We start from the raw sequence: 23,698 nt of genomic DNA on the forward strand, positions 1-23,698 counted from the left end.
TTATATATATATGAAGCACGTCACCTAACAATATCAGAATACAATTTTTTTTTCAAGTATCCATGGAGCATTCACCAAGATAGACCATATCCTGGATCATAAAACAAACCTCAAAGAAACCTAAAAGAATTGAAATCAGGCTCTCCTCCTCACTAGGGAGAAGTAAATTTTGCTTCTGGAATATGTGCTGTGTTCAGAGATGTCTGACTCTTTGTGACCCCACGGCCTGTGGCCCACCAGGCTCCTCTGTCCTTGTAATTTTTGAGGCAAGAAGCCTGGAGTGTGTTGCCATTTCCTACTCCAGGGGATCTTCCTGACCCAGGGATTGAACCTGTGTCTTTTGTGTCTCCTGTTTTGGCAGACGAATTCTTTCCCACTGTGCCACTTGGCTTATTGAATAAAAGGCACCTTTTATTTTATAATGCTTCTTGAATAAAACCCTTCGAAAGAGAACAAAAATGTACAGCGTGGCAACTACAGTTAACATACTGTATTATATACTGTATCGTACACTTGAAAGTTGCTAAGAGTTATCATCACACAAAAAATATTTAACTATGTGTGATGATGAATGTTAATGAAATTTATTGTGATAACTAAGTTATGACCAACCTAGATAGCATATTAAAAAGCAGAGACATTACTTTGCCAAAAAAAGTCCATCTAGTCAAGGCTATGGTTTTTCCAGTGGTCATGTATGGGTGTGAGAGTTGGACTTTGAAGAAAGCTGAGTGCCGGAGAATTGATGCTTTTGAACTGTGGTGTTGGAGAAGACTCTTGAGAGTCCCTTGGACTGCAAGGAGATCCAACCAGTCCATCCTAAGGGAGATCAGTCCTGGGTGTTCATTGGAAGGATTAATGTTGAAGCTGAAACTCCAATACTTTGGCCACCTGATATGAAGAGCTGACTCATTGGAAAAGACCCTGATGCTGGGAAAGATTGAGGGCAGGAGGAGAAGGGGATGACAGAGGATGAGATGGTTGGATGGCATCATTGACTCGATGCACATGGGTTTGGGTGGACTCCGGGAGCTGGTGATGGACAAGGAGGCCTGGTGTGCTGCAGTTCATGGGGTTGCAAAGAGTCAGACACGACTGAGTGACTGAACTGAACTGAACTGATTTGCAATACATGCGTGCGTATGTGCCTGCTCAGTCCCTTCAGTCCTGTCTAATCTTTGCGACCCTATGGACTGTATGTAGCCCACCAGGCTTCTCTGTCCATGAGAGTCTCCAGGTAAGAATACCGGAGTAGGTTTCATGCCCTCCTCCAGGGGATCTTCCCAACTCAGGGATAGAACCCACCTCTCTTGCATTGCAGGCGGATTTGTTACGGCTAACCCCCTGGGGAAGCTGGTGTAATGTATACATATATAAAATCATTGTTGTACACTTAAAACAAGGTCAATGTTATATACCAATTACATCTCAATTTTAAAAAGAATGAAAAGAGAAGGCACAGACTTGTGCAAAATATTTGCAACTCATGTATTAAAGGATTTGAAACTAGAATATATCTTTTAAGTCTTAGAAATCCCAATCTTTAAAGTCTTAGAAATCAGAAGACTAACATCCCAATTTAAAAATGGACAGGGGCTTCCCTGGTGGTTCAGTGGTAAAGAATCCGCCTGCCAATGCAGGAGACACAGGTTTGATCCCTGATCAGGGAAGATATCACATGCCTGCGAGCAACTAAGCCTAAGTGCCGAAACTACTGAAGTCCTAGCTCCTAGAGCCCGTGCTCTGAGATAAGAGAAGCCCACACACCGCTAGAGAGTGTCCCCCACTCGCCTCAACTAGAGAAAAGCCCATGCAGCAACAAAGACCAGCACAGCCATAAATAAATAAAACGATGGATAGAAGACTTGGAGAAGCACCCTATAAAAGAAGATGTGTGGTCATTAACCACATGAAAAGGTGCTCAAAAATCCTTAGTCATAGGAAAATGCACATTAAGGCTACACTGACACCTACCATTTCTCACCCATCATAATGGCTAAACTCTAAATATCTGACCATGTCAGGTGTTGACCAGTCTGGAGAAGATGGATTCTCCTCCACTGCTGAAGGGAACAGATATTGGCATCCTTACTTTGGAACACAGTTTGTCATTTTCTTTAAAGTTGAGCATTTTGTTGTGGTTCAGTTTCTAAGTCATGTACGACTCTTTGCAACCCCACAGACTGCAGCAGCCAGGCTTCCCTGTCCTTCATTATCTCCCAGAGCTTGCTCAAACTCATGTCCATTGAGTCCATGATGCCATCCAACCATCTCATCCTCTGCCATCCCCTTCTCCTCCTGCCTTCAATCTTTCCCAGCATCAGGGTCTTTTCCAGTGAGTCAGTTCTTCACATCAGGTGGCCAAAGTACTGGAGCTCTACCTTCAGCATCAGTCCTTCCAATGACTATTCAGGACTGATTTCTTTTAGGATTGACTGGTTTGATCTCCTTGCAGTCCAAGGGACTCTCAAGAGTCTTCTCCAGCACCACAATTTGAAAGCATCAATTCTTTGGCACCCAGCCTTCTTTATAATCCAACTCTGACATCTGTACATGACTACTGGAAAAAGCATAGCTTTGACTATATGAACCTTTGTTGGCAAAGTGATGTCTCTGCTTTTTAATACACTGTCTAGGTTTGTCATAGTTTTTCTTCCAAGGAACAAGTGTCTTTTAATTTCGTGGCTGTAGTCAACCATCCACACTGATTTTGGAGTTCAAGAAAACAAAATCTGTCACTGCTTCTACTTTTTCCCCTTCTCTTTGCCATGAAGTGATGGGACCAGATGCCATGATCTTAGGTTTTTGACTGTTGAGTTTTAAGCCAGCTTTTTCACTCTCCTCTTTCACCCTCATCAAGAGGCCCTTTAGTCCCTCTTTGCTTTCTGCCATTGGAGTGGTATCATCTGCATATCTGAGGTTGTTGATATTTCTCCTGGCAATCTTGATTCCAGCTATGAGTCATCCAGACCAGCATTTCTCATGATGTACTTTGCACATAAGTTACATAAGTAGGGTGACAATATACAGCCTTGACGTACTCCTTTCACAATTTTGAACCAGTCCATTGTTCCATGTCTAGTCCTAACTGTTGTTTCTTGACTTGCATACATGTTTCTCAGGAGACAGGTAAGGTAGTCTGATATTCCATCCCTTTAAGAATTTTCCACTGATTCTTGTGATCCATACAGTCAAAGTCTTTAGTGTAGTCAATGAAGCATAAGTTTCTCTGGAATTCCCTTGATTTCTCTATGATCCAATGAATGGCAGGGGTTCAGATCACGCAAGACCTGGAGTTGACTGTGGCTTAGATCATGAGCTCCTTATTGCAAAGTTCAGGCTTAAGTTGAATAAAGTAGGGAAAACCACTAGGCCATTCAGGTATGATCTAAATCAAATCCCTTGTAATTACAGTGGAAGTGACCGAATCCAGTGATTAGATATGGTAGAGTGCCTGAAGAACTATGGACTGAGGTTTGTAACACTGTACAGGAGGTATTGACCAAAACCATCCCAAAGAAATGCAAGAAGGCGAAGCAGTTGTCTGAGGAGGCTTTACAAATTTAGCTGAGAAAAGAAGAGAAGTGAAAGGCAAGGGAGACAGGGAAAGATATACCCAACCGAATACAGAGTTCCAGAGAATAGCAAGGAGAGATAAGAAAGTCTTCTTAAGTGAACAATGCAAAGAAATAGAGAACAATAGAATGGGAAAGACTAGAGATCTCTTCTAGAAAATTTGAGATAGCAAGGTAACATTTCATGCAAAGGTGGACACAATAAAGGACAGAAATGGTAAGGACCTAACTGAAGCAGAAGAGATTAAGAAGAGGTGGCAAGAATACACAGAAAAACTATACAAAAAAGGTCTTGAAGATCTGGACAACCACTGTCCTGCGGTCACTCACCAAGAGCCAGACATCCTGAGTGTGAAGTCAAGGGGGCCTCAGGAAGCATCACTACGAACAAAGCTAGTGGAGGTGATAGAATTCCAGTTGAGCTATTTCAAATCCTAAAAGATGATGCTGTGAAAGTGCTGCACTCAATTTGTCAGCAAATTTGGAAAACTCAGCAGTGTTCACAGGACTGGAAAAGATCAGTTTTCATTCCAATCCCAAAGAAGGGCAATGCCAAAGAATGTTCAAACTACTGTACAATTGCCCTTACTTCACATGCTAGCAAGGTAATGCTCAAAGTCCTTCAAGCTAGGCTTCAACAGTATGGGAACTGAGAACTTCCAGATGTATAAGCCGGATTTAGAAAAAGTTAAGCATACAGCTTCCATATGAACCATCCATCCTGTACCGAGGTATTTACCTAAGAGAAACAGAATATTTTTATACAAAGACTTATATGTGAATATTCATAGTGGCATTGGAATTCACTCTAGAACAGCTACAAATACACTTCAAACACATGCTATACTTTGCTTAAAGAAAATGAGGAAGATATCCAGGGAGGAGGAAGAATGGGGGTGAAGTTTTTACTGTACCTATTAAAATTTATTTCTTAGAAACACAGAAAGCTATCTGAAGCAAATATAGCAAATTACTTTAAAATTCTCACGTTTATGAGGCAAATACATACAAGCCTGTTTGTGTTATTTTCTCTCGGTGGGTGTATATATATATATATATGAACATATATGAAATACTTCATAATTTAAAATTGCATTGCTCTAAAAAGGACAGTCTCTTCCTCTTCCCAATATTCAATTTATGGTATATTTTCCCCTTACCATGGCTAACAGAGGAAATCAAAATACTTACCTGAACTTAACAACAACTTGGGTTCTGCGGGTTCATCTTCACTAGCCCTTTCCACTCTCACGTTGTAAGCTCTAGGTAAGTGCAGTGAGTCAGGTTTGCTTTGCAGTTTTTCTCCAAGGGACCAAATTAACGGATTTCCTTTCTCCTGGATCTTCTCTTGCTTCTTCACATGATTGTAGTGAAGATAAATATTAAAGACGGCTATCCAGATGCCGAATGTCAAGGAGGCACAGAGTAAACACTGAATTATAACATTTCTCATTGTAAACCTAGCATTTTTGAAGGTCCGTTTTAATATTTCCTAAACCGGAAGGATTTACGAGAAGCTGTATTAGATATTTTGATGGTTTGGAGATCATCTACTTGGCTTAAATTCAATTTACAGTGTTTATAAAACAGGATCATTTTGACACCAGTGCTTATCCCATACTTTGATAAGATAAAGTGTGCCCTTAGGAAAAAAAACTCTTAAAACTCCATATTCATAAGATTTCTGCTGGGCTGTAGTTGTGCCATTCAGGATCTTCATGTCGAGTGTGGGCTCTTAGTAACAGCATGTGGGGTCTAGTTCCCTGACCAGGGATCAAACCCAGGCCCCCTGCATTGGGAGTGCAGATCCCCAGGGAAGTCCCCTCATAAGATTTTTTTAAAGTCTAATGTATAACATGCTTATAAAACATACAATATCATTTAAAGTCATCGACTCAAACTCCTGAGATAAAACTAAAGGAAAAAATGTGAAAGAAGGGTGTTTCATCCCTCGCATGCTCAGCCCATGTAGGAGTGATAGCATAGGTCTTTGTTTTAAAAAAGCGGATCTGACACTAGTCAGACTGTTGCTTGCTGTTGCTTAGTCGCGTAGTCTGTGTGACCCCACGGACTGCCACCCACCAGGCCCTCTGTCCATGGGGATTCTCCAGGCAAGGACACTGGAGTGGGTTGCCATGCCCTTCTCCAGGTGATATTCTTGACCCAGGGATTAAACCTGGGTCTCCCGCATTGCAGGCAGTTTCTTTACCATCTGAGCCACCAGGGAAGCCCAAGAATATTGGAGTGGATAGCCTATCCCTTCTCCAGGAGATCTTCCCAACCCAGGAATCAAACCAGGGTCTCCTGCATTGTAAGTAGATTCTTTACCAGCTGAGCTACCAGGGAAGCCCCAGTCAGACCATTAGAAATGTATTGATAAAAACAAGCAACATCCCAAGGTGGAAAGAAGGTGGGCAAGGAGCAGTGTGGACCCCACTGATGGGACTGTGGAATGCTGCAGCCACTTTAAATCTCGGTCTCAAGTCCACTCCTGGCCACAGGATCAGTAACAAGGGCCAAGCCACATCATAGCTTGGCTGGGAAAGTGCAAGACCCACCCCCAGGGAGGAACATCTGTTCCTGAGATCTTCAGGGCCCAGGCATCACCACCAGTGGAGTCAGGGCCTGTGTCTGGGTGGAGTCCTGAGGATGCTGGGTAAAGGGAGCAGGTGTGTAAAGCTGGATTTGGTAGTTTACTAACACAGGAGCATTCTCCCAGGACAGAGGACCTAACACCCTCACCAAGATCTTGGTCACACAGTAAAGGTTTGCTGATTGAATGAATAATCCCTTTAAAAATGAAATACTTGATTAAGGAAAGAAGTATCAGGATTTCCTTGGTGGTACAGTGGATAAGAATCTGCCTGAGGATGCAGGGGACATGGGTTCAATCCTTGGTCCTGGAATATCCCACATGCCAAGGAGTAACTCAACCTACTAGACACAGCTACTGAGCCCACATGTTGCAAGTACTGAAGCCCATGTGCCTAAAGCCTGTGCTTTGCACCAAGAGAAGCCACCGCAACGAGAAGCTTGGGCAATGCGACTAGAGAAAGCCTACATGCAACTAACAAAGTCCCAGAGCAACCAAATAAGTTAAGCAATTATAAAAAGAAGAAATATCCAATGTGTAAGAGAAGAAGATAACTTCTAATGAGGGAAAATGGGCGGATTAAAGGAACTGGAAAGAGAATGAAGCTGTTTGAACATCGTCCTATTAAATGTCATTTTAAGAGACTTCTGTTTTGAGGTTCTCCAAAACCCAAAAGCAATTAGAAACTAGTTAAAGGAGAAAATAGTGAAGGGAGGCCCCCAAATTTAATATACAAAATATACACATGAATTCATGTGATAAAAGTATTACTGAACAATAAATTGATATTCTCTGGAATTCTACCATACTAAGAAAAAATGGGAAAGAACAGATATGTGTATGCGGAACTGAATCACATTGCTGTACACCTGAAGCTAACTGGTGGGCTGCCGTCCATGGGGTCGCACAGAGTCGGACGCGACGGAAGGAGCTTAGCAGCAGCAGCAGCACAGTGTTGTGAATCAGCTGTTTGTTGCTGTTTTGTTGCTCAGTCGTGTCCGACTCTGTGTGACCCCACGGACTGTAGCCCACCAGACTCCTCTGTTCATGGGAGTCTCCAGGCAAGAATACAGGAGTGGGTAGCCATGCCCTTCTCCAGGGGCTCTTCCCAGCCCAGGGACTGAACCCATGTCTCCTGCATTGGCATTTACTGCTGAGCCACCAGGGCTTCCCTATACTCCAATACAAAATGAAAAAATACACATATAAAAAGAACACTTGGGGAAAGTTTTCTTTCGATGTGACCACATAAAAATCTCTCTCCCTCCAGACTTCTTATTTTACTAACATAGATTATCCTACATTAGATTTTCTTAAAGCAGAGGAACACAGACCTCGTCTCCCATCCTCCCCACCTCAGCACCTTCCCCCACACTCCCGCAAAACACAGAAAACGTCTCCTACCAAGAGATAGGTCTGTGATTGGCTTTTCAACTCTGCTGTCTCAGAAGGAAATCATGTTCGATTATTTTCTTCACTAAAACTTACGTGCTGGAAAAATACAGAATTAATTTGTTAAAACATATTTCAAAGATAATTTGTATGTATAGCAAGTAAAATTTTAAATACATTTAAAAAAAAACCTGAGTTAATGAAAAGAATGCAGTAAAACAGAAAAGAATGCTGCTAAAAATCACTAACACATGCACACATGCACACACACACCAAGAAACCAAAGCCCTAAACTACATCTGTGTTTATGGTCACTGAGTTTTAAAATGTAAGTCTCTAAGCCAGGAAAACATGACCATGCTTTACGTAATGTCACGACTAATTTTTTTCTGCAAATAATCAGTATTTGTAATCCTTTGCTTTCCTCAGTTCAGTTCAGTCACTCAGTCGTGTCCGACTCTTTGCGACCCCATGAGTCGCAGCATGCTAGGCCTCTCTATCCATCACCAACTCCCGGAGTTCACTCAGACTCATGTCCATCGAGTCAGTGATGCCATCCAGCCATTTCATCCTCTGTCGTCCCTTTCTCCTCCTGCCCCCAATCCCTCCCAGCATCAGAGTCTTCTCCAATGAGTCAACTCTTCACATGAGGTGGCCAAAGTACTGGAGTTTCAGCTTTAGCATCATTCCTTCCAAAGACGTTATCTCTTTAGCATAGCTTTTATATATATATATATAAAAACAAAGAACACCCAGGGCTGATCTCTTTTAGAACGGACCGGTTGGATCTCCTTGCAGTCCAAGGGACTCTCAAGTCTTAATAGCGATCTTTGCACAAGATCCTTTCCCTGATGAGGGAAAGATGGAAGGCAGGAGAAGGGGATGACAGAGGACAAGATGGCTGGATGGCATCACTGACTCAGTGGAAATGGGTTTGAGCAAGCTCTGGGAAGTGGTGAAGGACAGGGAAGCCTGGTGATCTGCAGTCCATTGGGTCGCAAAGAGTTGGGCTGCATAAGTCCATGGGGTCACAAAGAGTTGGACACAACTGTGACTGAACCCCAATAAAAGGCCTTTTCCAGTGAGTCAGCTCCTCTCATCAAGTGGCCAAAGTATTGGAGCTTCAGCTTCAGCATCAGTCCTTCCAATAAGTATTCAGGGTTGATTTCCTTTAGGATTGATTGGTTCTGACACTAGGAAGAGTTTTTTTTGTTTTTTGTTTTTTAATCTATTTTGCTTTTTGAATAAGTAGTACATTCATTTTGTATAAATCTTAAGAAGTACAAAAGGTGTATCTTTGTGATATACAATGCGAACTGGTCCTGATTTTCAAGAACTAAGGTTATTACGATGCCCAGTAAGCCTCTCAGGTGGCATAACCCAGCCTGAAAAATCTGACCTTCTTAATCTTGATCCCCAGAGCCAGCGTCCTATTCAAGATTCAGAGGTTTGATGCACTGCGCTCACTTTTTCTATGTGGAAGGACACCCACTCCGCATCTTCCCACTTTTCAGCATATGGACCCCAGCCACCTACCGCTGAGACAAACACTGGCTGCTATGGAGTCGATGTATTCTCCAAGCTGGGTCATAGGAAGATTTGGGCAGGACTCTATGCTCAATAAATGATCTCAAAGATGGAATTTCCTCCTGAATGGCTGACTCAGTGGCGCCTGGATTCTGAGCAAATTACTTGATTGTGCCGGGTACCCTGCCTGCATGGCGGGGCTCAAAACACAGGCTGCCCCAGGCTGCCTCACAAAGCCCTGTGACATCATACAGGAGCTCACCAGCCCCAGGGGCCCCTGCCTGGGAGCTCCAATCAGTGGGCAGGATCTAGGAATTCCAAAACTGGAAGGGTCTTTCCGGATAGTCTCAGAACCCTCGCTCTTCTGCTGAGGAAATAGGAAAGTCCTTGCTTCAGCCAAGACGAAATACTAGCCTTCTCTAGGGCAAGCCTCATTTTTGGCTTTTCTGAAATAAACTTAAAAAAAATGAAGACGCCTTCAGAACATCTCAAGAGACTTAAAGATGAGCCAAAGAGTTACTTGGCTGCCTTTTTATTTCTTACTCTATTGCTCAACTTTAGACATTAGTACATGAGTTCAGCCAAACACTTGTGAAATTTCTTGTCTCTTAACAAGTCTGGGTAGACCTGACCCTCCCCCGAATTCAGGAGGCTGACTCAGTGTTTTTCCTGGGACCAGACACCTGCTGGTACATGAGAGGAAATAGGTGAGTTGAGATTTTGATACCAATAATGACCTTCAAGCATAACTTCGAATCTCCTTTAGACAGGCTCAAACACAAGGTCCTTTTATCATAATATTAATATTAAAAAGTAAGCTTTTATTTATAATCACCCCCAACTGGAAAGGACTCAAATGTCATCAGTAGGAGAATGAATAAACTGTGCCTCTCCATATAATGGAATGCACAGCAGCAGTGAAATGACTGAGCCACAGAGCCACAGAAGAGGGAGAATCCCACGTACATAACATGAAGTGATAGGACACAGTGTATGCTAAGTTGCTTAGGTCGTGTCCTACTCTTTGTGACCCTATGGACCGTAGCCCACCAGGCTCCTCTGTCCATGAAATTCTCCAGGCAAGAACACTGGAGTGGGTTGCCATGCCCTCCTCCAGGGGATCTTCCCAACCCAGGGACTGAACCCTTGTCTCTTCCATCTCTGGGCTTCCCAGGTGACACGAGAGGTAAAGAACCCACCTGCCAATGCAGGAGACATAAGAGATGAGCGTTTGATCCCTGGGTGGGGAAAATCCCCTGGAGAAGGAGAGGGCAACCCACTCTGGTATTCTTGTGTGGGAAATCACATGGACAGAGGAGGCTGGCGGGCTACAGTCCATGGAGTCGCAAAGAGTTGAACATGACTTAGCCACTAAACAACAATAAGTTTTTGCTTAGCCAATGGCCACCCAGCAAGAGGCTACATTCTGACCCTCTCTGGGTCCCCCTGGGACTTTTCCTGGGTGCTGCTTAATCCTGGGAGTGGGTGTGAGTTCCTGGGGTGGACAGTATTCTTTCCTTGACCAGAACATCTATGCCTTTATCTGATTGACATATTCAGCTTACACTTAAGACTTAATTTGAGAAAAAAATTTCTTCATCTAAGAAACCATCTTCAGAGTCAGTGAACAATTATATGATTCTGTTCAGTTTGAAAAATGCTGATATAACGTCTCTGAGCCTGGCTATCTGATCTCTAAAGGGGATGGGTAATGCTGAAGGCCTACAAAGTGAAGTATTTGGAGGAGGACGAGGCACATTGTAATTTGAAGAAAATCCACAACAGGGGAACCAGTGAACCATCATGGAGAGTCACGGAAAAACACTGAAGGACAGTCTTTCCAGGGAAACTTGGTAATGTTCTGACATGAAGTTTGGTTGAGCTATTATCTTGGGGATGATTGCTGTCGGCTTACTGCAAACTAATAGTAACTGCTGGTGGTTCCTTCCTACGAGGTTTGTGAGCTCCAGGAGAGGAGGGACTGTTTCTTGTTTGTATTTGATTTTTTTTTTTTTTCTGGCCACACTGTGGCGCATGTGGGATTTTAGTTCCCAGACCAGGGATCGGACCCACACCCTCACATTGGAAGCTCAGAGTCTTAAACACTGGACCACCAGGGAAGTCACCTCATTTTTGTGTCTTGGACTCTAGCACACAGCTAGGAATTCTGCTGGGAATCCAGAAAACATCAGTGTGATTTGAAGTGGAAGTGAAGGGGCTTCCAGGTGCAGTGGTAGAGAATCTGCGTGCTGATGCAGGAGACGCAGATTTCATCCCAGGGCCAGGAAGATCCCCTGGAGAAGGAAATGGCAACCCACTCTAGTATTCTGGCCTGAGAAATCCCAGGGACAGAGGAGCCTGGCGGGCTACAGTCCATGGGGTCACAAAGACTCACATGACTTAGCGACTGAGCTTGCACACACAGTTTGAAGAGGAAGCCACCCACTTCTACACCTGCAGGGAAAGGATGCTGAAGAATCCAAGGTTTACAGCATTTTAAATCGACTATCGTTTTGTCGAGTCTGACTCTTGCGACCCCCTCCCCCAATCAACTATACTTCAGTTAGAAATAAATTAAAAATTGCTGTACAGCAGAAATTAAAGCAACAGTGTAAATCAACTAGACTTCAGTAAAAATAATTTTAAAAAAAGAATCCAAGGTGTGGGGTGGCCCCCTTCTTTCCTGGGTTGGGAGGTGCATCCATCTGAGGAATAGTCGGTAAATAACACTGTATGCTTTCCTCACACCCCTCCTTTGAAGCTGGTTTAAGTAGGTCTTAAGGACAATCACCATGGAGGGAACTTTGAGGAGAATATCAGGAGGGTAAGCAGTAGGTAAAAATACTATAATGGAGGGACTTCCCTGCTGGTCCGGTGGCTAAGAGCCTGAGCTCCCAATGCAGGGGTCCCAGCTTCAATCTCTGCTTGGGGAACTAAGTCCCACATGCCGCATCCAAGACTTGGTTAGTTATTAATGCAGCCACATAAATAAATATGTTGTTTTAAAAGTAGTACAGGGACTAGAGGGAGAGGAGAGGCCAAGAGTGTTTTCCCTCCTGACCTTAGTTGCTGACATCATTGTCCACATATCATCTGATCGGATTGTGGGTTGAATCGTGTCCCTGCCTCCCATTCGTATGTTGGAGTCCTAACCCCTTGTATTTCAGAATGTGACTGTTTGGAGACTGGGCCTTGAAAGAGGTGAATAAAGTAAAATGAGGTCTTGTGGGTGGGCCCTAAGAATAAGAGATTAGGACACAGGCACACAGAGAGGTGTCTTCCATCCTTTGACTCCTGCTAAGAAAACAATGCCCTCACCACTGAGCTCTTCATGTGCTATTTTTAAAAAGGGGTTTCTTTTCCACACCACACATTCTGCTTCCTGTCGACTTCCTGTAACACTTGCTAACTTTCACTTCTGGTTTGCTTTGATTGCTCTATTTTGGACATCATTTTCTTCTTAAGTAAACAGTAACGACTCTAATAAAATAGCCCACATATTGTTGTAAAACATATTGTTGTTTAGTAAAAACAAAAGCAAGGAAACACCCTAGCGCTTTTCTCCTTTAATTCAAGTAGATGTCCAATATAAAGCATGTCAGGCTGTGATGGTTTTTGGATTACTTAACTCCCACTCTGACTTAAAAATAAAAGGAGGAAGTTTTATTAGAAATGCACAGAGCCACGTGCCCCAAAGGACTGGGTCAGACCTACACAGCACAGGCAGCTCTGTAGGAGCTCAGAAGCAATTCAGAGCTCCTTTGGGGGCTGGGCAGAGAACAGCTAGAAAACACACTTCCTTTTCCTCTTTTCTTCCACCTGACTTTTGTTTCTGTTTTTCTGTTAGTTCCATGTCTTCCCTGTTGTAAATAGTGCTGCTATGAATATAGGGGTACATGTATTATATTAGTATATTTATATATATAACTGAACCACTTTACTGCACACCTGAAACATTATAAGTCAACTCTACTTCAGTTTTTAAAAAATCCCAGATGGGAATCAACATGCAGAAGAGGACTACTTGGTACTCTGAATATCTGTATTAAAATCTATGGACTCTGTCAAATTCTAAGACTTTCTGCTTCAAAGGCCACCTTCAAGATAGTGAAAAGACAGCCCACAGAATGGAAGAAATTATTTGCAAAGCGTATATGATCCTTCACACCCATAAGGATGGCCAGTACAAGAAAGACAGATGAGCTAGTTAATTATTAGAAAAATGCAAATCAGAACTGCAAGGAGGTGTCACCTCACACCAGTCAGAATGGACATCATTAAAAAGTCTACAGATACCAAATGCTGGAGAAGGTGTGGGGAGAAAGGAGCCCTCCTGCACTGTTGGTGGGAATGTAAGTTGGTGCTGCCCCTGTGGAAAACAGCATGGAGGTTCCTTAAAAAACTAAAAATAGAGTTACCACATGATCCAGAAGCGCCACTTCTGGGCATATCCAGAAATGATGAAACTCTAATTCAGAAAGACACATGCATGCCTGTGTTCACAACAGCACTGCTCACAACAGCCAAGACATGGAAGCAGCCTAAGTGTCCATCGACAGATGCGTGGATAAAGAAGATGTGATGCCTATAATTAACACAATGGAGTACTATTCAGGCTTATAAAGGAATGAAATAACGCCATTTGCAGCAACACGGATGGAGTTGGAGATTACCACACCGTGTGAAGTAAGCCAGACGTAAAAGACAAGTACCATACGCTATCACTTAGGTGTGGAACCTAAATGCAACACAAGTGAACTTACCTATGAAACAGAAACACATTCACAGACATAGAGAGTAGATTCGTGGTTGTGTTGCTGTCGTTGTGCAGTCAATAGGTCGCGTCCAGCTGTCTGCAACCCCCTGGACTGCAGCACACCAGGCTCCTCTGTCCTCCTCTGCCTCCCAGAGTTTGCTCAAACTCATGTTCATTGAGTTAGTGATGGCATCCCACCATCTGCCCTCTGTTGCCCCCTTCTGCCTTCAGTCCCTCCCAGCATCAGGGTCTTTTCCAATGAGTCAGTTCTTCACACAGGTGACCAAAGTGTTGGAGTTTCAGCTTCAGCAAAAATATGTATGGAAGAATCACATACAGATTCAGACTAATGGTTATCTTATTCTCTGTGTGTGTGCAACAAGGGAAATACACAGCCCTCGGCTGTATCTATTTTCTTTTTTAAAATATCTAAAGTAAATATGGGGTAAAATGGTAAGAACTGATAAATTCGGTGTGTGGGTGCATGAGTATTTTTATATTATATTTATTTTATATTATATAAAATATATTTTATATAATAAGTTTTTTATTTTACATTATATTTATTATTTATTTTAATTATATTTATCTTTATTTTATAAGTTTGCAATATTGTGAAATAAAATTAGTGAAATGTCCTATTCAGCTCTTAGGATTTACCGAAATCGATTATCATCTGTAAGATTCTTCATAGTATCTATTAAAAGTAGTTGGTGTGTTCTGTTTCATAGATGGCCCACAAGAGGGAGACCTAGAACAATTCAGTGACCTGATGCATGTGTGTATGTGTATGTGTGTATGTGTGTATGTGTGTTAGGCACTCAATTGTGTCCAACTCTTTGAGACCCCATGGACTGTAGTGCACCAGGCTCCTCTGTTCATGGAATTCTCCAGGCAAGAATACTGGAGTGGATAGCCATGCCCTTCTCCAGGAGATCTTTCCAACTCAGAGATCAAACCCAGGTCTCCTGAATAGCAGATTTCTTTACTCTATATTTATTTATTGTCTTTATCTGGTAAAGACATCACTTCGCCTACAAAGGTCCTTATAGTCAAAGCTATGGTTTTTCCAGGAGTCATGCATGGATGTGAGAGCTGGACCATAAAGAAGGCTGAGCCCTGAAGAATTGATACTTTTGAATTGTGGTGCTGGAGAAGACTCTTCAGAATTTCTTGGATTGCAAGGAGCTCAAACCAGTCCATCCTAAAGGAAACCAACCCTGAACAATCATTGGAAGGACTGATACTAAAGGCAAACCTCCAATACTTTGGCCACCTGATGCAGAGTGGACTCACTGAAAAAGACTCTGATGCTGGGAAAGATTGAGGGCAGGAGGAGAAGGGGATGACCAAAGACAAGATGGTTGGATGGCATCACTGACTCAATGGATATGAGTTTGCGCTAACTCTGGGAGACAGTGAAGGACAGGGAAGCCTGGCCTGCTGCAGTCCACGGGGTCATGAAGAGTTCAACATGACTCAGCCATTGAACAACAACAAAGACCAGATGTATCAGTGAATATAATGACAACCGGCACTCAAGGACACGTGGCCAGAACAGAAGAGGGACTGCTGAGGCTCCTGTCTGCTCTCTAAGTCAGGACAGACATGTTCAGAAATCTGCAGAGCACCCACTCATGGTAAAGGAGACACATCATAGGATGCAGGGCTAAACCAAACGGTGTTTTAAAACTGCAATTTAATGAGATGTCTGCAGAGTGAACAGCACATGGCAGCAAGGGGACAGTGGGTTCACAGAGTGCCAGGGACACGGGGACCCACAGGGGCCTCTGGAGCCTGCGACCGGATGCTTGGGGTCTGTTCCCTGGCACAGCAGAGAAACCAGAAACTGCTGCCACTTATCCGGTGAACACAGAAAAAGCTGATCTAGCTACTTCTACTGCTGCAGCTAGAAACTACAGCCAGTGATGAGCAGGGCTGTTTGTTGATGTAATTTAAATTCACCATTAGGAGGACCCTTCACAGACTTAGACTGTGTGTGATGATTTGCAGGCTTTTCCATTTATATTTCTGCTATTTATTTTACTCTTTGGAAAAAAATTTTTTTTAATTTTTTGTCCACGCTGTGCAAGCATGTGGGATCCTAGTTTCCCCACCAGGGATCACACACGTGCCCCTTGCAGTGGAAGCGTGGAGTCTCAGCCACAGGACCGCCAGGGAAGTCCCTTATTTCATTCATCTTTAATCAGGTGCCCAGAGGTTTCAGTAAAAATTGTGGAGGATACATAAATTAAGAATAGTCTCTTCATTGGTGTCTTTGTAAACCATTCCTTCTAGCCATTACAATTTAGTATCTCTTCACCTCTAGGGCTTCCCTGGTGGCTCAGAGGGTAAAGCGTCTGCCTGCAATGCAGGAGACGTGGGTTCGATCCCTGGGTCAGGAAGATCCTCTGGAGAAGGAAATGGCAACCCACTCCAGTATTTTTGCCTGGAGAATCCCACGGACGGAGGAGCCTGGTATGCTACAGACCACAGGGTCACAAAGAGTCAGACATGACTGAGCGACTTCACTTTCACTTTCACCTCTGGGAGGGCAGGGACCCCCTAGTTATGTCGACAGCAGTCTTATCTCCAGCAGCAAACCTCATGCCTGCTACATCAGTGGCACTCAAAAGATGTTTGCTAAGTTAATGCTAGAGCCAAGTGTCCATCGACAGATGGATGGAGAAGTAAACTGCAGTCTATACAGAAAAGGAATCTTTTTTCAGACTCTAAAAGGAAGGTATCTCTGTTACCTGCTAGAACACGGATGAACCTTGAAGGCATGAAATAAGTCAGTCACGAAAAGAAAAATACTCTGTAATTCCGCTTCCGTGTGCTAGTAGAGTCATCAAATTCATATAGACAGGAAGAAGAATGGAGGGTGCCCAGGTGATGGTTGGGGGAGGGGAGGAGGAATGGGGAGTTAAGAGTCTACTGGGGGCAGAGTTTCAGTTTAGGGAGAGGAAAAAGTTCTGGAGATGATGGTGGTGATGGCTGCATACCATGATTGTGAATCTGCTTGACACTATGGAACGGTACGACTTCTCTGATGGTGCAGTGGATAAGAATCCACCTGCCAAGGCAGAGGATGTGGGTTTGACCCCTGGTCCGGGAAGATCTCACATATCACAGAGCAACTAAGCCTGTGCCCCACAGCTACTGAGCTTGCACTCTAGAGCCTGAAAGCCACAACGACCAAACCCTCATGCTGCAAACACTAAAGCCCACGTGCCTAGAGCCTGTGCTCTGAAACAAGAGGAGCCACAGCAATGAAAAAGGAACACACACTGCCAGGAAGAGTAGCCCCTGCTCACCCCAACTAGAGAAAGCCCAGCAACAACAAAGACCCGTGCCGCCAAAAATAAATGGATTTTAAAAACCCATAAAACACTATTGAACCATACACTTAAACATGGTTAAAATGGTAAATTTCATCTTATGTATATTTTGAAAGTGAAAGTGTTAGTCACTCAGTCGTCTCGGACTCCTTGCAACCCCATGGATTGTAGCTGACCAGGCTCCTCTGTCCAAGGGATTCTCGAGGCAAGAATTACTGGAGTGGGTTCCCACTGCATTCCCCAGGGGATCTTCCTAACCCAGGGATCAAACCCAAGGTCTCCTGCATTGCAGGCAGATTCTTTCCTGCCTGAGCCACCAGGGAAGCCCCCACGTATATCTTCAGTTCAGTTCAGTCGCTCAGTCGTGTCCGACTCTTTGCAGCCCCATGGACTGCAGCACGCCAGGCCTCCTGTCCATCACCAACTCCTGGAGTTTACTCAAACTCATGTTCATTGAGTCAGTGATGCCATCCAACCATCTCATCTTCTGTCGTCCCTTCTCCTGCCTTCAATCTTTCCCAACATCAGGATCTTTTCAAATGAGTCAGTTCTTCGCATCTGGTGGCCAAAGTATTGGAGTTTTAGCTTCAACGTCAGTCCAATGTATATTTTACCATGAGGAGTGAGGAAAGAAAATTAGTGCAACAGAAAGAACACTGGAGAGAGTGAAACTCCCTCTGTTTAGGTGGTGAGCCTCTGGGATGGTTCTAAACTCGATCAGTGGGTCAGCCTGGCTCCCACAGTGAGATCTGGGGCACGTGGCCTCCTTGCAGGGGCATGGTACTCCCAGGGGGAGGAAGAGATGACCTGGATCTCACCCAGGTCCCAAGCTCAGGAACCTGGGGGGAGGCATGAGAAACTGCCTCGTGAGCAGCACGGTCACAGGTGAGCAGGGTCATAGACGCCACCAAGCAGCCTGAGGGGGAGAGTGGGAAGAACAGAAAGGCCTTTGTGCTGGAAGCCACTGTGCAATAGCTTCCTTCCCGTCAGCCTCCTCCGCCAGGGCACAGAATCATGGTCGCACCCGAGGAAGGATGGGGAAAAAGGAGGAGAGAAGGAAAAGAGAAGAGAACGCTGGAGGAACAGTGAGCACCTAGCACGTCTTCGTCCTCACAGACAGAGGCTGGATTCTGCAACTCGCACATCCGTGACTCAGATGTCTCCCTCCTGAGTGAGGTCCTGGATCCGAGGACTCAGAACAGAGCACTTCTTCCAAGGAAGATTATCCCAGGGAGAAATCACAGCCCTCCAGAATTCTCAGAAAATAGCTGCCACCACCCAGTTCCCTAGGAAAGGGCTTGTTATTACACAATCACGTAATAAGTATGATCAGAGAGCTGGATTTTGTCCCACATGTCAGGCTATCGCCCTGGGAGGTGATAGAAAATATGTCTCTCCCTCGGTCTCTTGGAGAAGGAAATGGCAACCCACTCCAGTATCCTTGCCTAGAGAATCCTGTGGACAGAGGAGCCTGGTGGGCGGCTGTCCATAGGGTTGCAAAGAGTCGGACACGACTGAAGCGACTTAGCATGCATGCATGCATTGGAGAAGGAAATGGCAACCCACTCCAGTATTCTTGCCTGGAGAATCCCGGGGACAGAGGAGCCTGGTGGGCTCCCGTCTATGGGGTTGCACAGAGTCAGACACGACTGAAGCAACTTAGCAGCAGCAGCAGCTTGGTCTCTGCCCCGGGTTCCTGGCACAGACCTTCTGAATCCCGTGAGATTCCCTGGGTGATTCAGTGATTAGGAGTTTGGAATACTCAGCCCCTGCTCCCCCCACCCATTCCCCTGGGAGGGAGACCGGCTGGAAGTGGAGTTAATGATCTATCAGGCCTCTGTGATGATGAAGTCTCCATAAACACCTGCAAAGTGTGGGGTCTGGAGAGCTTCCGGGTTGGGGAATACATGGCATTTCGGTGGGGTTGGCAGCTCTGCAGCCCCGTCTATAAACCCGTCCTGTGCACCTCTTCCACCAGGCTGTACCCTTCCAACACAAATTGCTAATCTAGTAAGCAGAATGTTTTTCTGACTTCTGTGAGCCACTCTAGCAAAATAATTGAACTTGAGGTGGGGCGGGGGTTATAGAACTCTCCGACGTGTGGCTGATGGGCCAGAAATAAAGCGACAGTCTAGGTGGTTGTCTGAAGTAGCGACAATCCTGTGGGACTGAGCCTTTAACCTGTGGGTTCTGACTTGATCTCCAGGTGGGTAGTGTAAGAATTGAGCTCAGTGGTTTCCGGTTCAAGATGGCGGAATAGAAGGACATGTGCTCATTTCCCCCTGCAGGAGCATCAGAGTTGCCGCTTGCTGTTGAACAACCATCAACAGGAGGATGCTGGAACCACCAAAAAAAGACAGTGGAAGTCGCTCAGTCGTGTTTGACCCTTTGCAACCCCATGGACTGTACAGTCCCTGGAATTCTCCAGGCCAGAATACTGGAGTGGGTAGCCTTCCCCTCTCCAGGGGATCTTCCCAACCCAGGGATCAAACCCAGGTCTCCCACATCCAAAGACAAAGATACGCCATGTCCAAAGACAAAGAAGAAGCCGCAGTGAGATGGTAGGAGGGGCACCAATCAGGATAAAATCAAATCTCATACCTGCCAGGAGGGTGACCCACAGACTAGAGAACAAGAATCCCAAAGACGTTCTTGCATTCTTGTGAAGGTTCTGAGCCCCACGTCAGGCTTCCCAGCCTGGGGACCCAACAAAGGGACTGGGAATCCCCAGGGAATCTGGCTTTAAGGGCCAGTGGGATTTGATTATAGGCCTTCCAGAGGACTGGAGAGACAGAGACTCCAGTCTTGGAGGGCACAAACAAAATTTCGCATGCACCAAGACCCAGAGGAGAGGAGCAGGGACCCCACAGGACACTGAACCAAAACTACTCACTAGTGTGGAAGGCCTCCTGTGGAGGCGGGTTGGCAGGGGCTCACCACAGGGATGGGCTCAGCCTTGGCATAAACCCTCTTTGAGTTTGCCACTGACCCTACCGTAGAGTCCATAGACTTCAGGGCTGGGCTGCCTCAGGCCAAACAACTACCACGGAGGCAGTGCAACCCCATCTATCAGCAGATAATTAGATTAAAGCTTTACTGAGCAACGTCCGGCCCAGAGCAAGACCCAGTTTTTCCCACCACCAGTCCCTCCCATCAGGAAGCTTACACAAGCCTCTTAGCCTCCTCCCTCAGAGGGCAAACAGAAGAAGCAAGAAAAACACAGTCTCAGAGAGGCTAAAACAAAAACTATATTACAGAAAGTTAATCACGGTGAAAAAGCAGAAAGTTGTGTCTCAGATGAAGGGATAAGATAAAACCCCAGAAAAACAACTAAATGAGGTGAAGACAGGCAACCTTCCAGAAAAAGACTTCAGACTAATAACAGTGAAGATGATTCAGGATCTCGGGAAAAGAATGGAGGCAGAGATTGAGAAGACACAAGAAATGTTTACCAAAGACCTAGAAGAACTAAAGGACAAACAAACAGAGATGAATAATACACTAGAAGGAATCAGTGGCACAAGAACTGAGACAAAAATGGATAAATGACCTGGAAGACAGAATGATGGAAATCAATGCCACCGAAGGGAATACAGAGAAAAGAATGAAAAGAAATGAAGACAGCCTAAGAGACCTCTGGGACAACATTAAACACCCAGCATTCACATTTTCGGGGTATCAGAAGGAGAAGGGAGAGAGAAAGGACCCTGAGAAAATATTTGAAGAGATAATAGCTGAAAATTTCCCAAACATGGGAAAGGAAATAGTCAATCAAGTCCAGGGAGCACAGAGAGTCCCAGGCAGGATAAACCCAAGGAGGAACACACCCAGACAGTAATCAAACGGACAAAAACTAAAGGCAGATAAAATATCAAAAGCAACAAGGGAAAAATGACAAATAATATACCAGGGAACTCCCATCAGGCTATCAGCTGATTTCTCAACAGAAACTCTACAAGCCAGAAGGGAATGGCGTGATATATTTAAAGTGATGAAAGTGAAGAATCTACAACCAAGAATACTCTACCCAGCAAGACTCTCCAGATTTGATGGAGAAATCAGAAGCTTTTCAGACAAGTCAAAGGTAAGAGGATTTAGCACCACCAACAAATGCTTCACGACAAATGCTAAAGGAACTTCTCTAGGCAGGAAACAAGAGAAGGAAAAGACCTACAGAAAATAAACCCAAAACAATTAAGAAAATGGTAATAGGATCATACATATTGATAATTACCTTAAATGTAAATGAATTAAATGCACCAACCGGAAGACAGACAGCTGGTGGATGAAAACATGTCATGTATATGCACTTCCACTTACCCCCCAGATTGTATGCAATTATTTTATATTGTTAGGTTAATCATGTTCCCATTATGGCTTGCAGTTAAAATTATCTTTTATTTTTTGTCTGGCTATTGATTGTGAAAACTGATAAATACCTTTTACTATGGTGATTATGTAACTATTACTCAATACCATTGTATTACGATTGGTCAACAGAAAAACAATAGAATTCTATATCACCAAAACTAGGATCTAACAGAAAAACCTGTAATCACTTTTTAAAATCCAGATGCATATCAGAACTATCTTGAAAATTTTTGAAAAATACAAATGCCCAGGTATTGCTTTTTTCTCCAGAGCTCCAGATGTGTTTCTAATGAGCAGTCGTGTTTAAAAACAACTGGACTACATGGTGATCTTTTACTTTTATCTAGTTTGTTTCACTTTTTCTATTTCATATTCAGTGCTCCCATTTCATTTAGTTTATGTTCTCCGATTTCTCCATCTTTTTTTTTTTTAATGTTCTTTCTCAAGCCTTTATCAAGTGTAGTAGAAAAGCTTTTGCACACGCACACACATATATTTAATATATATATTTTAGAAAACTTATGAATTTTTGCCTAACTAAAAAAATTATGACATTTTTATTCTACTTGTTTGACTTAGTATGAATAGAATGCCAGATTTCTAATTAAAAAATAGATAATGCAGCAAGCCACAAAGGTTTACTGTATATAGCACAGGGAACCATAATCAATATCTTGTAATACCCTATGCTAGAAAATAATTTCAAAAATAATATATGTATTATTCAAAAATATATGTATTATTCAAAAATAATATATGTATATATGTGTATTTGTATCAGAATCACCTTGTTGTGTACCTGAAACACTGCAAGTCAATACTTCAACAAAATATATACTTTTAAAAAATAAATTAATTAATTAAAAAACAAAAAGTTGAGCTCAGCCATAGGCCACTTTGCTGGTGTGACAGAGAACTGCTCAGCGGGACAAGCCTCCCAGCATCTGGGGTCACAAGCACTGTGAGTGTATTCTGAGTGTGGTGGGGCTGTGAGAGCAAAGGAGAGACACAGGAGGCAGGCTGAGGTTTTCTAAAACATGTCCAGAAAGAGGAGGGGGCAGCGTCTGGCCGCCTCTGGAGGATGGGCTTCTACGGGTGGTCCAGGGTCTTCACCCAAGACAGGAGCAGAAACCAGGAGCAGACTTAGAAAAGAGCAGGCTTCTCCCCTCCCTTAAAGGAGCCAGCCTTGAATGGCCAAGTTCTAAAAGAATGGAGAAAACCTGGCCATTCAGGGCTTGTTCTCTCTCTCTGCAGGCAGTTCACAGAAAAGAAAGCACAGACTTTCAACGAAGACAGGCAGTGCGTGTGAATCCTGGTTTCACCATTTATTACACAGTCTTGAAAGTGAAAGTCAATCAGTCGTGTCTGACTCTTTGTGACCCCCTGGACTATACAGTCCATGGAATTCTCCAGGCCAGAATACTGGAGTAGGTAGCCTTTCCCTTCTCCAGGGGATCTTCCCAACCCAGGGATTGAACCCAGGTCCTCTGCATTGCAGGCAGATTCTTTACCAACTGAGCTATCAGGGAAGCCAAACATGGTCTTGGGAAAGGTAATTAACCTCGCTAAGACTCAGTTTTCTCCCTTCGTAAAATTAGGATAATATCACTTGGATCATGTGCTGGTTACTCTAAGAATGAAATGAGTACCAGTAGAGTGTTTCATTCACTGACTCAAAATAAGAACCCACAGTCTACTAGGGCCATGATCTGCCTCATAGACGTCAGCTTCTTTTTCCCTTCCTCTAAATTAGGAAGAGAGGAATTTGTTTCATTACCACCATCCTGTAGAAGACATGATAAAAATTTTTTTGCATTTACATTGGTACTCAGATTATTAAGCTTATTTGGAGAAAGATATTTGTATGTATGTGTATATAAACATGTATATATTTATATATCATGTTTCATATAATATTTTAATCTGGTTTCTAAAAAGGATTTGCATCTGTTTAAGGAAAAAACAGGGCTTCACAGGGGGCGCTAGTGGTAAAGAACCTGCCTGCCAATGCAGGAGACAAAAGAGACACGCATTTGATCCCTGGGTTAGAAGGATCCTCTGGAGAAGGGAATGGCAACCCAATCCAGTATTCTTGCCTGGAGAATCCTATGGACAGAGGAGTCTGGCAGGATACAGTCCATGC

The 23,698-nt window shown here is 43.9% G+C and overlaps 1 protein-coding gene across 1 annotated transcript in view; it reads right to left on the reverse strand.

Annotated features, from left to right (window-relative positions):
- Window positions 1–9,254, reverse strand: part of GALNTL5 (polypeptide N-acetylgalactosaminyltransferase-like 5) — a 56,396-nt gene extending 47,142 nt beyond the window's left edge. The window contains exons 1-3 of the mRNA XM_010857232.1: window positions 9,097–9,254; window positions 7,573–7,659; window positions 4,767–5,067 (exon numbers count right to left, since the gene is read on the reverse strand). Coding sequence (XP_010855534.1) covers window positions 4,767–5,028 — 262 coding nt within the window. The 5' untranslated portion in view covers window positions 5,029–5,067; window positions 7,573–7,659; window positions 9,097–9,254. The remainder of the gene's footprint in view (window positions 1–4,766; window positions 5,068–7,572; window positions 7,660–9,096) is intronic.
- Window positions 9,255–23,698: the final 14,444 nt, after the last annotated feature.

This window comes from Bison bison, unplaced genomic scaffold, assembly GCF_000754665.1.
Source record: "Bison bison bison isolate TAMUID 2011002044 unplaced genomic scaffold, Bison_UMD1.0 scf7180017864379, whole genome shotgun sequence".
Classification (NCBI taxonomy): domain Eukaryota; kingdom Metazoa; phylum Chordata; class Mammalia; order Artiodactyla; family Bovidae; genus Bison; species Bison bison.